General features: G+C 46.0%; 1 protein-coding gene across 2 annotated transcripts in view; it reads left to right on the top strand.

Moving 5' to 3' along the window:
• Nucleotides 1-13,451, top strand: part of HTT (huntingtin) — a 166,768-nt gene that overhangs the window by 103,768 nt on the left and 49,549 nt on the right. For both annotated transcript variants that reach the window (XM_028848247.2, XM_078003004.1), the window contains 4 exons: nt 1,196-1,312; nt 5,508-5,630; nt 6,550-6,785; nt 7,852-7,994. In XM_028848247.2, the coding sequence (XP_028704080.2) occupies nt 1,196-1,312; nt 5,508-5,630; nt 6,550-6,785; nt 7,852-7,994 (619 nt within the window). The remainder of the gene's footprint in view (nt 1-1,195; nt 1,313-5,507; nt 5,631-6,549; nt 6,786-7,851; nt 7,995-13,451) is intronic.

Raw genomic sequence — 13,451 nt, forward strand, 5'->3', positions numbered from 1 at the left:
ACAGGCGTGAGCCACCGCGCCCGGCCTGGTGTTTATCTTTAAAGTGGGTACAGCCACAGGGGTTCACCTGACTCCTGGTCTGAGAGTCACAAGATCGTTCAAGATAGTGAGGCCCTCTTTTCCAAAACGAGGACCAAAAATCAGTTGACAGTGTTGGTCAAGATGGTAGAAACCTAAAATGATAGAAATCTCAACTCTGAAATAAAAACTTTATTTGCATATTTATTTACCACTATTTTGACATAGGGCTAAGGTCTTTTTCTTTGAGCTAGTTTCTGGTTTTGTTTTCTTAAGGTGGCATAAGAATTCAAAGACATTTTGAGGAAAACTGAGTGTAGAAATCTCTCTTTTTTAATGACTTCTCTTTTCTTTCAGCTTGTACTGTTGTGTAGCCCTCGCTTATTTTGTCAATTCTTTTTAGCTGTTTGTCTTTGAATCTTTATGAAGCCATAGCTTTTCTCATAAGAAGCAGCACTTTCTTTGTTCATTCATATTTTAATTAACTCCTGTAGTATTTAAATACTTAATGCCTAATTAAATCACATAATTGCAATGCAAAAGTACATGTATCATAAAGAGGTCTGAAAATGAGCAACTGGCAAGCAGGTGGCTGCAGGCAGAGCTGGCTGGGTGGGTGGGTGTCCTGGAGAAGAGCTCATCAGCTGCATGTTCAGTGAGCTCTGGATATCTCTGTGTAAAAATGATCACTAATAAACTTGTGCTCAACTGTGCACACTTCCGGAAAGGAGATGCTGTTCAGTAGATTGCCTCTGCAGAGAACACAGAATTGAAGGGAATTTCCACAAAGGCGGTGAGCCGCCTGCAGAATAGTTTAGTCAAGGCTGTGTTTGAATTTTGCCAAAGATTAATATACATTTATTTTTTTCATGCTGTGCCTTTTCTCTGATTGTGAAATATTATAAATTCTATCCAAATAACAATGATGGCAAGTCCTCCTGAGCAAAGTGTGCAGCTTGCATGTGTCCTAGAGGAACTCGTGTTTCGTTCTGATTCCCCTGCATTTCTCATGTCATAGAGTGGGGATTGCATCCGTGTCCCCCTGTCCTCGTGGGGATCACATCTGTTTGGATCCTAGAGTCTTCAAGCTGAGCTGGGACAAGTGTAACAGATGGACACATGGGGGTGGAAAGGCGCCTCTTGGCAGCAGACTCTCTAATTGTGCACACTCTTATAGGTGTTGGAGATGTTCATTCTCGTCCTGCAGCAGTGCCACAAGGAGAATGAAGACAAGTGGAAGCGACTGTCTCGCCAGATAGCTGACATCATCCTCCCAATGTTAGCCAAACAGCAGGTTTGTCCCCGCAGCCTTGGCTCGTTGTTGCATAGTGATGGTAGCTTAAGGTCCTTGTGAAAGGTGGGTGGCTGGAATCAGCTCTTCCTTCAATCCTAATCTGTGCTTTGATAGCAGTTCTCCATGCTAGTCATGGGGCAACTGACTTCATTTCTTCTCATAATGCCATCTCAGGTTGGTATTGCCCACCTCCTTTACGGGGGGAACTCATGACTCAGAGAGGTTATGGAGGCGATCAGGCAGCACACAGCTTTAGAGTGCTGGGGTGAGGGCGGGCCAAGTCTGACTCTAAAGCCCGAACCCTTACCTCCTATACTGCCTCCTGCATTCTGGTCAACGCAGTGTTTTATTTGGTGGTTACATTTTTGTTTTTGTTACCTTACTACTTGTAATTTAGCAGTTTTCCTTTCCTTTCCTTTCCCTTCCTTTCCTTTTTCCTTCTTTCTTTCCTTTCTGACAGGGTCTCGCTCTGTCACTCAGGCTAGAGTGCAGTCGTGTAATCTCACTGCAACTTCCGCCTCCCAGGTTCAAGCAATTCTCCCACCTCAGTCTCCCGAGTAGCAAGGACCACAGGTGTGCACCACTACACCTGGCTAGTTTTTTGTATTTTTAGTAGAGGCGAGGTCTTGCTGTGTTGCCCAGGCTGGTTTTAGACTCCTGGGTGCAAGTGATCCACCAACCTTGGCCTCCCAAAGTGCTGGCATTACAGGTGTGAGCCACCTCACCTGGCCTATTCATCACTAATCAGAATTTCTATGATCAAATGACATGAATTGTTGTTTCCACAAATGCAGTGGAAGGAAATGGCCTGGCAGTACCAATTTTGGAAGCAATAGGCCCCCAGTCAGGCACAGGACACTGTGCCCCCAGTGTAGCAGCATCTCTATCTCACAGAGAAGGTGGTGCGTCCTCCTCAAGGCAGCTCCGCCAGAAAATCTCATGAGCGGCCTGGCACGGCTTGAGGTTGCCTTTTAAATGGACTCAGCAAATACATGTTTGTTCATCTTGATTATACACAATAAACAACTACTCTGTATAGTACAAGTAGTCCGTGGTTTTTTGCATTTGATTTAAACCAGAGACATGTGATATTGATGGTTACTGCCTTCATGACTGCACCCCCATCCTGATTTCATAATAGAATGTTATCCTGAGACCAGTTAGACAATGGAACAGGGATCTTGGCTTCTGGTGAGACTGACAGCAGTTTTAGCGTGGTCAGGGTCTCCCTGCCCACAGATGGTGTTAGAATGGTGCTCTGGAAGCTTTATTCCATTATCTTCTGTGCATAATCTGAGTAGAGTGGAGATTGAAGGCCTGAATGCATAGTAAATATCTGACTTAATTTCTGCCGCAATGGAAATTGTGCGATAAAACATTTATGAAATGCGTAGCACAGCCCCGGCCAGGTAGCTCAGCACAGGAGCCTGTTGCATTCAGAAGTAGTGCTAGATACTATCCTGTTACTGGCAGTACATACATCAGTGATCAGAGCAGATTCAAGAAAGACCCCCCGCCTTCTTGGAGTGAAGGTTTTGTTGGGATGGGGTGAGGGGACAGACAATAGAAAAACCAGTGAGTGAAGTCTCTACCATGGCAGCTGATGAGGGACGCTGTACAGAAGAATCCCGGAGGGAAGAGAGTTAGGTGGTTTCGGCGGCGGAGTGGCATTGTTCAGTTGGTGATGAGAAACGTTGTGGTGATCTGGTGACATTTGAGTGAATTTGCAGAAAGGAAAGATACAAGCCTAGGAGATACCTGGGGGAGGAGCATTCCAAGAAGAGCAAACAGCTGCAAAGGCCCTGGGGGGAACGTGCTGTTAGGGTACAAGCAATGGGGGTGGAGGAGTGGGGCAGCTATGCGGAGGGAAGGGAGCGAGGCCTGGTGGGGTGAGGCCAGCATGGAGGAGCCTTGAGAGGGTTTGCCCTGATGTGGTGTTTAGCAGGATCCTGAGTTGAGAGTAGTCTTGAGGGGGAGGTGAGAGCAGAGCAGAGCCACCCGAATGAGGCCCAGTGGTGAAGTGGAATGGCCCACGTGGCATCCCTTGGCAGCGTGAAAACAGAAACAGCAAGGTTTGCTGTTGACTTAGATGTGGAATGTGAGAGAGAGCAGGGCATTGGGGGTGATTTCAGGGTGAGGACAGGGTGGCTGTGGACGAGGTAGGGCAGACATTGGGGGCAGCAGGAGGTCAGAGATTGTCTGGATGTAGCAATTGAGACCCCATAGGTGCCTAATGAGGCGAGGCCAGCATCAGGTGTATGAGCCCAGAGTTGTCGAGAGACTGTGGGGCAGGGGGTCAGCATCTGAGATGTCCACTCACAGTGGACACAGCCTGGCTGGAGAGGAGGAGGAACTTGAATACCGAGCCTGCTGAGTCCCAGGTCCAAGGTCAGGGAGGTGAGGGGAGCCAGTGCTGGGGCAGGGGGAGTAGGCAGGTGTGGGGTTCCTAAAGCCAAGATTTTTTTTAAGGCATTTTGTGCAGGAGGGTGACATCTGCTGTGAGCACCCTGGGAACTTGGCACAGGTTTGGCAGCACCGAGAGCACTGATGAGTGCTTTTGGAGGAGCAAAGGGAGCCAAACCCTAATGGGAGTGTGTTCCTGAAAGGACAGGAGAGAGACTTGGAAAAAGGTTTTACTTGAAGAAGGAGCAGAGAAATAAGACGGTAGCCAGAGGAGGAGAGGAGTCGGCAGGGGGTTAAGTTGGCAGAAATGAGGGCCTGTTTCCACCCTGAGGACAGAAGCAAACAGGGAGGATCGGTTCCTGATACAGGAGAAACAAATCTCTGTCGTGGTGTTCACAGACACGGGTTAGGATTGGCTGCATGGATGACAGAGCACTGTGGGTTCTCCCAGAGTTGCTGGGGGGAGGCAGAGTTGGTGGGCACAGGTGAGGGTCCAGGGTGCAGGAATCCTGGAGCTCAGAAGGTCCATTGTTCCCTTCTTGTAAGATGTGGCCAGTGTTGTGAGCTTCACATCTGTGCCTTGAAAAACACCACATCTCTTTGCAGAATTGTTTGCTATGTGTATACACGCTCAGTAGAAACAAATATTGGAAACAGTCAGTGCCCACCATCAATCAGGAATGGTTGAACACACTGTGGTATAAGCTTAGACTATTTTAGCTTGGGTTATTTTGCATGATTAAAAATGTTCTGGCCAGGTGCAGTGGCTCATGCCTGTAATCACAGCACTTTGAGAGTCCAAGACAGGCAGATTGCTTGAGCTCAGGAGTTTGAGACCAGCCTGGGCAACATGGTGAAACCCTGTCTCTACTAGAAATACAAAAACTAGCTGGGTGTGGTGGTGTGCACCTGTAGTCCCAGCTAACTCAGGAGGCTGAAGTAGGAGGATCACTTGAGCCCATGAGTGTGTCGTTGCACTCCTGGGGGACAGAGCGAGACTCTGTTAGAAAGAGAGAGAGAGAGGGAGAGGGAGAGGGAGAGGGAGAGGGAGAGGGAGGGAGGAAGGGAGGAAGGGAGGAAGGAAGGAAGGAAGGAAGGAAGGAAGGAAGGAAGGAAGGGAGGGAGGAAGGAAGGGAGGAAGGGAAAGAAATGGAAGGAAGGAAGGGGAGGGAGGAAGGAAGTTCAGCCAGTTGCCTTGGGAGTTCTCCAATGCACTGTTAAGTGAGAAAAGCAAAGATGTTTATGGTTTTTCAAAAACAACTAAAACTAAACCTGTGTGTGTGAGGGGGCAAGGATATGACTATAGGAACATGGGGGAGATTAAGAAAGGGATATACACGACTTAGCATTTGTTACAACTGTTGGGGGAGGGATGGAGTGCGGAAAAAGAAAAAAAAGAAAAAGAGTGTGCATACCATCCCGTGTATGTGTTTACAAAGGGACGCTTGGAAGACTGGTCCCCAAAATGTTGGTAATGATTTATCAGGGTGCTGCAGTTCTAGTTGATTTTTTTTCACACTTTTGTATATTTGAGTCTTTTACAGAAAACATTTATTATTTATGTAATAAAAATCTAAATGAAAAGATTTCCGTTATGGGAAAAATATAGCTGATACAGTGTTGTTCTAAAAATGTTTGCTTGGTTCACCACTGAACTTAAAATGCTTTTAAATGAGGGAACGTGATGATGAGATGATTATGACAATTTGCCCTGGAGTTACATAGCTGATGTATAGGAAGCTGACGTTTCTTTTGGCTTATGTAGAAATGTTTGTGGTGTCTAATTTCACAGATGCACATTGACTCTCATGAAGCCCTTGGAGTGTTAAATACATTATTTGAGATTTTGGCCCCTTCCTCCCTCCGTCCGGTGGACATGCTTTTACGGAGTATGTTCGTCACTCCAAACACAATGGTGAGTCTCTCGCCTGACTCAGCAGATGAATCTAGAGGGCTTGTTCAAGCACTAATTACTGGGACCACCCCCAGAATGTCTGAGTCAGTCAGTTTGGGTGGAGCTTGAGAGTTTCCTTTTTTTTTTTTTTTTTTTTTTTTTTTTGCGGGGCAGGGGATGGAGTCTCGCTGTGTTGCCCAGGCTGGAGTGCAGTGGTGTGGTCTCGGCTCACTGCAAGCTCCATCTCCAGGGTTCACACCATTCTCCTGCCTCAGCTTCCCAAGTAGCTGGGAGTACAGGTACCCGCCACCATGCCAGCTCATTTTTTGTATTTTTAGTAGAGACGGGGTTTCACCATGTTAACCAGGATGGTCTTGATCTCCTGACCTCGTGATCCGCCCACCTTGGCCTCCCAAAGTGCTGGGATTACAGGTGTGAGCCACTGCACCCGGCCTGTTTTTTTTGGAGACGGAGTCTTGCTCTGTCGCCCAGGCTGGAGTATAGTGGTGCGATCTCGGCTCACTGCAGCCTCCGCCTCCCGGATTCAAGCGATTCTCCTGCCTCAGCCTCCTGAGTAGCTGGGACTACAGGCGTGTGCCACTGTGCCTGGCTAATTTTTTGTAGAGACGGAGTTTCACCGTGTTAGCCAGGATGGTCTCAATCTCCTGACCTTGTGATCCGCCCGTCTCAGCCTCCCAAAGTTTACAGGTGGATTACAGGTGGCTCCCACACCGAGCCAAGAGTTTGCATTTTTAACAAATTCCCAGGTGATACTAATGCTGCTTTTCTGGGACCACACTTTGAGACTCAGTGATAGAAAGATTTATTGGTAGGATAGTAAAATAGGAGTAATTTTTTTTTTTCCACAAAATTGGCAATTGGGGGAAATTTAATCTTCCTTTTTTCTTTAGCTATGACTTATTTATTCTGTTTATTTTAGGCATCTGTGAGCACTGTTCAACTGTGGATATCAGGAATTCTGGCCATTTTGAGGGTTCTGATTTCCCAGTCAACTGAAGATATTGTTCTTTCTCGTATTCAGGAGCTCTCTTTCTCTCCATATTTAATCTCCTGTCCAGTAATTAATAGGCTAAGAGATGGGGACAGTAATTCAGCACTAGAAGAACACAGTGAAGGGAAACAAATAAAGAATTTGCCAGAAGAAACATTTTCAAGGTATGCTTTCTATCTGAGCCTGTAACTAACCCATGCCTTTTGGGAAGTCACTTGGTATTTCATGATCAGTTAAGTCTGGAATAACACCTGGTCTCGCTTCAGTTCTGAGCTGGGTAAAGAAGTCTGTATCAGTGTAATTTTCTAATCCATCCTGGCTTATCTGTGGCTCCTGTTTCATACCTCTCTTGAGGTTCTGTCATGTTCTGTCTCTTGTCCTCAGCAGAGATGCTACAGCAGTGGCTTGCTCAGGTAGGACAGGGCAGTGGGGTGGCTGTCCTGGGGGCAGGCAGTAGGCGTGCATTGCCTTCAGGGAAGTTAAAACCCAAGAGAAGCCACAGAAAGTGAATCTTATATTCTCACCATGTGCCGGCAGTTTTACACGCTGTCAGTAATAAAATACTTCTCCCTGCAAGGCAGACTGCCTCCAGTAAATACCTGTAGTATCAAATCCTGTCTTCCCTCATAAATTGTTGGGAAGCTCCCTCAGGACAGTGGTCAGGCACTCGTAAATGCTTGCTGCCTAGATGGGTCCCTCTCCACCTCTGCTGGATTCTGAGCATTCACTGAGTTAGAGCTGCTGCTGCAAATGTGCTACTTCTGCCTGAGTGGCTGTGACTTCATGCAGCCGTCATTTGGTTTGTCGTCAGTGAAGATGCCCTGTGTTGTCGATGGAGATAAGCCCAGTAAGCCTGCTGGGCACCTTTTTGTTTGCGGGTTCAGCAGGCAGCCCGTGGCTTTCCCTGTGTTGCATTGAAGCAGCTGGCTAAAACTGATGGTACATTAAATTCCTATGACAGATGATCAGCTTGTATTTGTGTAATGGTGTACAGTTTACAAAGCTTAAAAAAATACTACCTGCCATTTCATCCTCAGCGAGGAAGGTGATACACAGAGAGGAAAAGTGACTGTATCCAAGGCGATGGTGTTACGCGTTTCACTTTAACGGTTTAATGTACTTTACTTCTATTTTTACTTTATATTTACCACATATATTTTCATATATACTTGGCATAAGTGCTTTATAGTAGTCACCTAATTCACTGTCACCCTTTTTGTTTCTTGGAAGGTTTCTATTACAACTGGTGGGTATTCTTTTAGAAGACATTGTTACAAAACAGCTGAAGGTGGAAATGAGTGAGCAGCAACATACTTTCTATTGCCAAGAACTAGGCACTCTGCTAATGTGTCTGATCCACATCTTCAAGTCTGGTAGGTAAATCACATTAGTCTTCCTCGAGTATCTCAATTCCCCATTCTGCACTGTACGCTCTTAGAGTGTAGGAGCTATGCTGCCCGGTAGAAACTCTGCCTTGCCCAGAGTGCCAGTTGAAAATGTTTGTTGCTATAAGAGTCAGCCTGATCCATATGACCCAGCAGTTCTACTCTTGGGTATGTACCCAAAAGAATGGAACGCAGGGTGGTGAAAAGATGTTTGCATGCCAGCGTTCATAGCAGCGTTATTCACAGCAGCTAAAATGTGGAAGCAACTGAAGTGTCCATTGATGGACGAATGGATAAGCAAAATCTGGTGTATACTTAGAGTGGAATATTATTGAACCTTAATATTCAATAACCTTAAAGGACATTCTGACACGTGCTACAACATGGGTGACCCCTAAGGACATTATGCTAAATGAAATAAGCCAGTCACAAAAGGACAAATACTATGTGATTCCTCTTATATGAGGGACCTGGAGTACTTAATTCATAGATACGGACAGTAGAGTGGTGGTTGCCAGGGGCTGCGGGGGAGGGGAGTTGTTTTTACAAGATGAAAAGAGTTATTCTAGAAACGAATGGTGGGGATGGTTGTATAACAGTGTGAATGTATTTAATGCTACTGAACTCTACAGTTAAAAATAGTTAAGATGAGCCAGGTGTAATGGCTCATGCCTGTAATCCAAGCACTTTGAGAGGCCAAGGCAGGAGGACTGCTTGAGCCAAGGAGTTTGAGACCAGCCTCAGCAACATGGCAAGACCCCATCTGTACAAACAGACTAGCCAGGGATAGTGGTGTGCCTGTGGTCCCAACTACTCAGGAGACTGAGGCTGGTGGACCGCTTGAGCTCAGGAGGTCAAGGCTCTAGTGAAGTATGTTCATGCCTCTGCACTCCAGCCTCGACTACAGAGTAAGACCCTGCCTCAAAAAAACAAAGCAAGACAAGACCCAAAAATGGTTAAGACGGGCCAATCACACTGGCTTACTCCTGTAATCCCAACACTTCGGGGGGTCAAGGTGGAAGGATCACTTGAAGCCAGGAGCTTGAAACCAGCCTGAGCAACATAGTGAGACCCCTATCTCTACAAAGAAAATAAAAAACTAGCTAGGTATGGTAGGCACATGCCTGTAGTCCCAGCTACTTGGGAGGCCGAGGCGGGATGATCGCTTGAGCTTGAGACCAGCCTGGAAAACATAGGAAGAGACTCCATCTCCACAAAAATAAAAAAAATAAAAAAATTATCCAGGGGTAGTGACGTGAGCCTGAGCCCAGGAGGTCAAGCTGTAGTGAGCCACGATCGTGCCACTGCACTCCAACCTGGGCGAGAGATCGAGACCATGTCTCTAAAGAAAGAAAATTACAAGGACAGTGAACCCAAGAAAGTCAGCTGTGCAGCAAGCATAGAAAGCAACCAGTCCAAATTAGGACAGTGTGTTTTCCAAGAAGAACGATCATTTGTCATGAGAATGCTTTGCTTTAAATAAATGAGTAAATAGGTAGAAGACTAGTTCTAGGGGATAGGCACGTCTTTCTTCTCTCAACAAGAAAAAAGAAAGGCAATTCTAATCTCTAGGAAAAGCAAATAGCATTAAGTCATGGTCCAAATATGAGGCAAACCAAAATATGGCTTGATTTTTCAGCAGTTGATCTGTTGGAAGCCCTTGATATTAAAAAGGTTCTCCTTTAAGCAGCTTAGGGGTCATGATCAAAGACCCATAGAAAGAGATGCCATCCTTTTAGGATCCTTGGCTCTCTTGGGAACTGTATTCACGTAGTCATAATGTAAGTATTGCTTGAGCTTTCATTTTTGGAATCAATATGTGACTGAAACACTGAAGACTTACTGACTTAATTATGGTTTCAGAACAGAATGAAAATGTCTTCAGTTCTGATGAATATAAAAGGAAAACTAACCAAGTTAATTTGGCAAGTAGATGGTAGAGATGGGGTGGGAATGGAAGGGGCACTAAAATCCTTACCTAGCATTGTTGGAGTTACATGATTACATCATCTGAAGTTGACAGACCAAAATATAGAGGCTTCAAAGGTATCCAGATAGAGCTAAACATGTAACTCAGATTGTTAGGAGGTAGTATAAATGAGCCAAATCTCCTCTTTATTACCGTAGAGTTAATGGGTAATGTCTAAAGTTGTCTGAAGTCTGTAAATCATGACAAATTATGATGTGGTGATTGTATTCAACAGTCTTTCAGTTGCAGGGATAAAACCCCAATTTAAACTAGAGTAAGAGAAAGAATTTGTTGGTTTGAGCTCCTGGAAAGTGCAGGCAAGGGTAGTTGGTAGGACTGCATCTAGTGTTATAATTCTATGGTCTGCATTGTATATTTATGCATATCAGCTCTGCTTTCTTCTCTTAATTTGTATACTTTTAAAATTTTATTTTAAAGATAGGGTCTCACTTTGTCGGCTACGCTGAAGTGCAGTGGTGTGAAGTGCAGTGCGAGGCTCGCTCTAGCCTCGAACTCCTGGGCTCTAGAGTTCTTCCTGCCTCAGCCTTCTAAGGAGCTGAGACAATAGGCATTCACCACCATGGCTGGATAGGTTTTAAAATTCTTTTGTAGAAATGGAGGCCTTGTTATGTTGCCCAGGCTGGTCTTTAACTCCTAGCTTCAGGCGATCCTCCTGCCTCTGCTTCCCAAAATGCTGAGGTTATAGGTGTGAGCCACCGCGCCCAGTCTCATCTCTGCTTCCTGTCTTAGCCCCTCAAGTAGGCATGTGATTGGCCTTGCATGAGTCATATGGGTGACCATAAACCGCTGAATGCTCTGGTCCACCTGGGCCAAATGGGAGACTGGACAGCATTCCATTGACGAGGAGGTGGGGCTTGTCTCCGGGAGTAAGGGAGAGGAGCGCATGCAGTAACGGATGGTCTGCTGCACGGGATAGCGGCGCATCAGTTAGAATTTTGAAGGTAACTACCAGAACTGAAAACAGAAAAGATAACAAGTAGTTGCCTTAAAAAGGGATGGGGCAGGGTGCTTTTGTGATCAGAAACTCCTTTCTCTTATTGGATTTTTGTACACATTTTGCGGACATACCCTTAGAGTAAAGATAATTAGCATTTTCAGCCTTGGTCCATTTGAGGAGTGGCCCGCCTCCCTGCTAGCAGGCTCTGGGTCTGCTAGGTTCAGTTGAGCATCCTGGCTCTTGCCTGCATGGAACTTACAGTCAGTGCGTCAGTATCACAAGTCTTAATATTTCCTATGAAGGAAAACAATAGTGCAGTGACAGACAAAATGGGTGGGCGGGCAGAGGCAGGATTTCCGAGGGGGAGAAGTAGCTAGCTTTTTGCAGAGAAATGTTCCGGCACCCGAGAGAGCAGCTGAGAGTGCAGGCAGGCAGGAGGCGAGTGGGGCCTGGCCGCACAGCGTCACAGAGTCCCAGAGAAAGGGGCCTCTTCATGGCCACTGCATTCAGCTGCTGTCACCCTCCACACAAGCCATGGCCAAAATTTAATTTTGATAATGGACTCTAGTTTTTGAGCCTTACTTGCTATTATTGAAAGAATTTTCTTGTTTCTTTTTAAAGATCTTCAGATTATGCTTCACTGACCACTGTAATAAGTTTAAAGTTGAGAAAATATGCCTTGTTAATGAATGATAGGTCAATTTTAGTATATTGGTCATTTTAATATTTTGCCACCAGTTGGTTTGAATCTGATGCCAGGAGGAGACAGCCTCATTTCTTTTTTTTTTTTTGAGACGGAGTCTCGCTCTGCCGCCCAGGCTGGAGTGCAGGGGCCGGATCTCAGCTCACTGCAAGCTCCGCCTCCCGGGTTCACGCCGTTCTCCTGCCTCAGCCGCCCGAGTAGATGGGACTGCAGGTGCCCACCATCTCGCCCGGCTAGTTTTTTGTATTTTTTTAGTAGAGACGGGGTTTCACCGTGTTCGCCAGGATGGTCTCGATCTCCTGACCTCGTGATGCGCCCGTCTCGGCCTCCCAAAGTGCTGGGATTACAGGCTTGAGCTACCGCGCCCGGCCGAGACAGCCTCATTTCTAAGGACTAGTCTTGCCTTTGTGGGATAAGGGTGGTGTGTTCTGTGTCTTTCTACATGTCCGAGCGATCTCTGCAGCTCAAAGGTGTTCACTGTCTTATTGTGCTGATTTCCTCTTCTTCCATCTCAAAATTGAGGCAAAATACTTTCACTATTGAAGTGTTGTCCAGTAGAACTTCCAGCAGAGACGGGATGTCTGCACTGTCTAATTTAGTTGCCTTTAGCCACGTGTGGTGTTCCATACCTGAAATGTGGCTGGTCTGATTGGGTAGCTTAATTTATAATTTTATTTAATTTTAATTAAGTTTGAACAGCTCTGTGTGGATAGTGGCTCCTGTATGAAACTGCAGGTCTGTTGAGAAGCATCTTTACTGGAGAGAGTGGAGGGCTTGGAGGGGGCACATGGGTTTCCTGCTGCTATCTTTGACCTTATTTAATTGGCCCAACATTTGCAAGTAAGTTGTCTGTGCGTGTATATATAAATGTCTGTTTCTGTCTTCTTGTTTCGTTTGACTGCATTTATTTGAAAGACACTAGGTGGCAGAATTACTGTATTTGGTTGGTTTAAAGATAAGAGTTGAAGTAATGCGTCTTGTGTTTTTATATCGGTAAGGTGTGTTTAGCATGTAAAATTGGTAATTCGTATTCACGTACTGCTTAAACAAAGGCTAAGAATTCCACCCATACACTGAAAATGGAGACCTTTGAATTTGTCCATTTCAGGCATTACTTCTTAAACAATACCTGGTTCAGGAACTAGTCAGAATGGCACCCTTGACTTTTAGTTTCCTGCTTTTCCTTTTGTTGGGGGAGGAGGGTATTTAGCTCAAAGGTGTGTGCCTATTTCAGATTCCATCTAGGAGAAGCAGAATAGCCAAGACAGATACCTGTCCTCCTGTTTACAACATTTGGGGTAACCAGCATCCCTCTCCTTTGGTCCAAGATAGACGGGTTTAGAAACAGATGATGGTACCAGAGGCCCCGGGGGTGGAAGCATCAGCTTTGTTTGTTGTCCATGTGGCTGGATTAGAGCTGTCTGGCTTTGTAGCCTCAACACGGCCGTCCAGCTTTGCTCAGTATGATTTTCAAGGACACATCTTGTGCCCTTCCCTGCCTGCCATCCAGACCATACCCAGTCAGGGTGGCAGGAACTACTGCCCCTTCCTCCCTGAGTCCTGGTCGTGGGTGGTGGAGAGGTACCATGACCCTCACGGAGGCCTGCTCACCCTTCCTCTGCGGCAGAGGCGATGGCTGCACGACAGCTCTTTCCCTGTCCTTTCCAAAGCGTCCATGGTTCCACTTGATGGGGCAAAGCAGGAATACTGGAAGAGAAAGTGGTCCTTTCTATAGTAATAAAGTTGACATTGATTCAAGTTCACCCTTGGGGAAAGGACAGGGCCACTAACAATTATAATGCTGGAAGCAGTGGA

Source organism: Macaca mulatta, chromosome 5 (assembly GCF_049350105.2).
Source record: "Macaca mulatta isolate MMU2019108-1 chromosome 5, T2T-MMU8v2.0, whole genome shotgun sequence".
NCBI lineage: Eukaryota > Metazoa > Chordata > Mammalia > Primates > Cercopithecidae > Macaca > Macaca mulatta.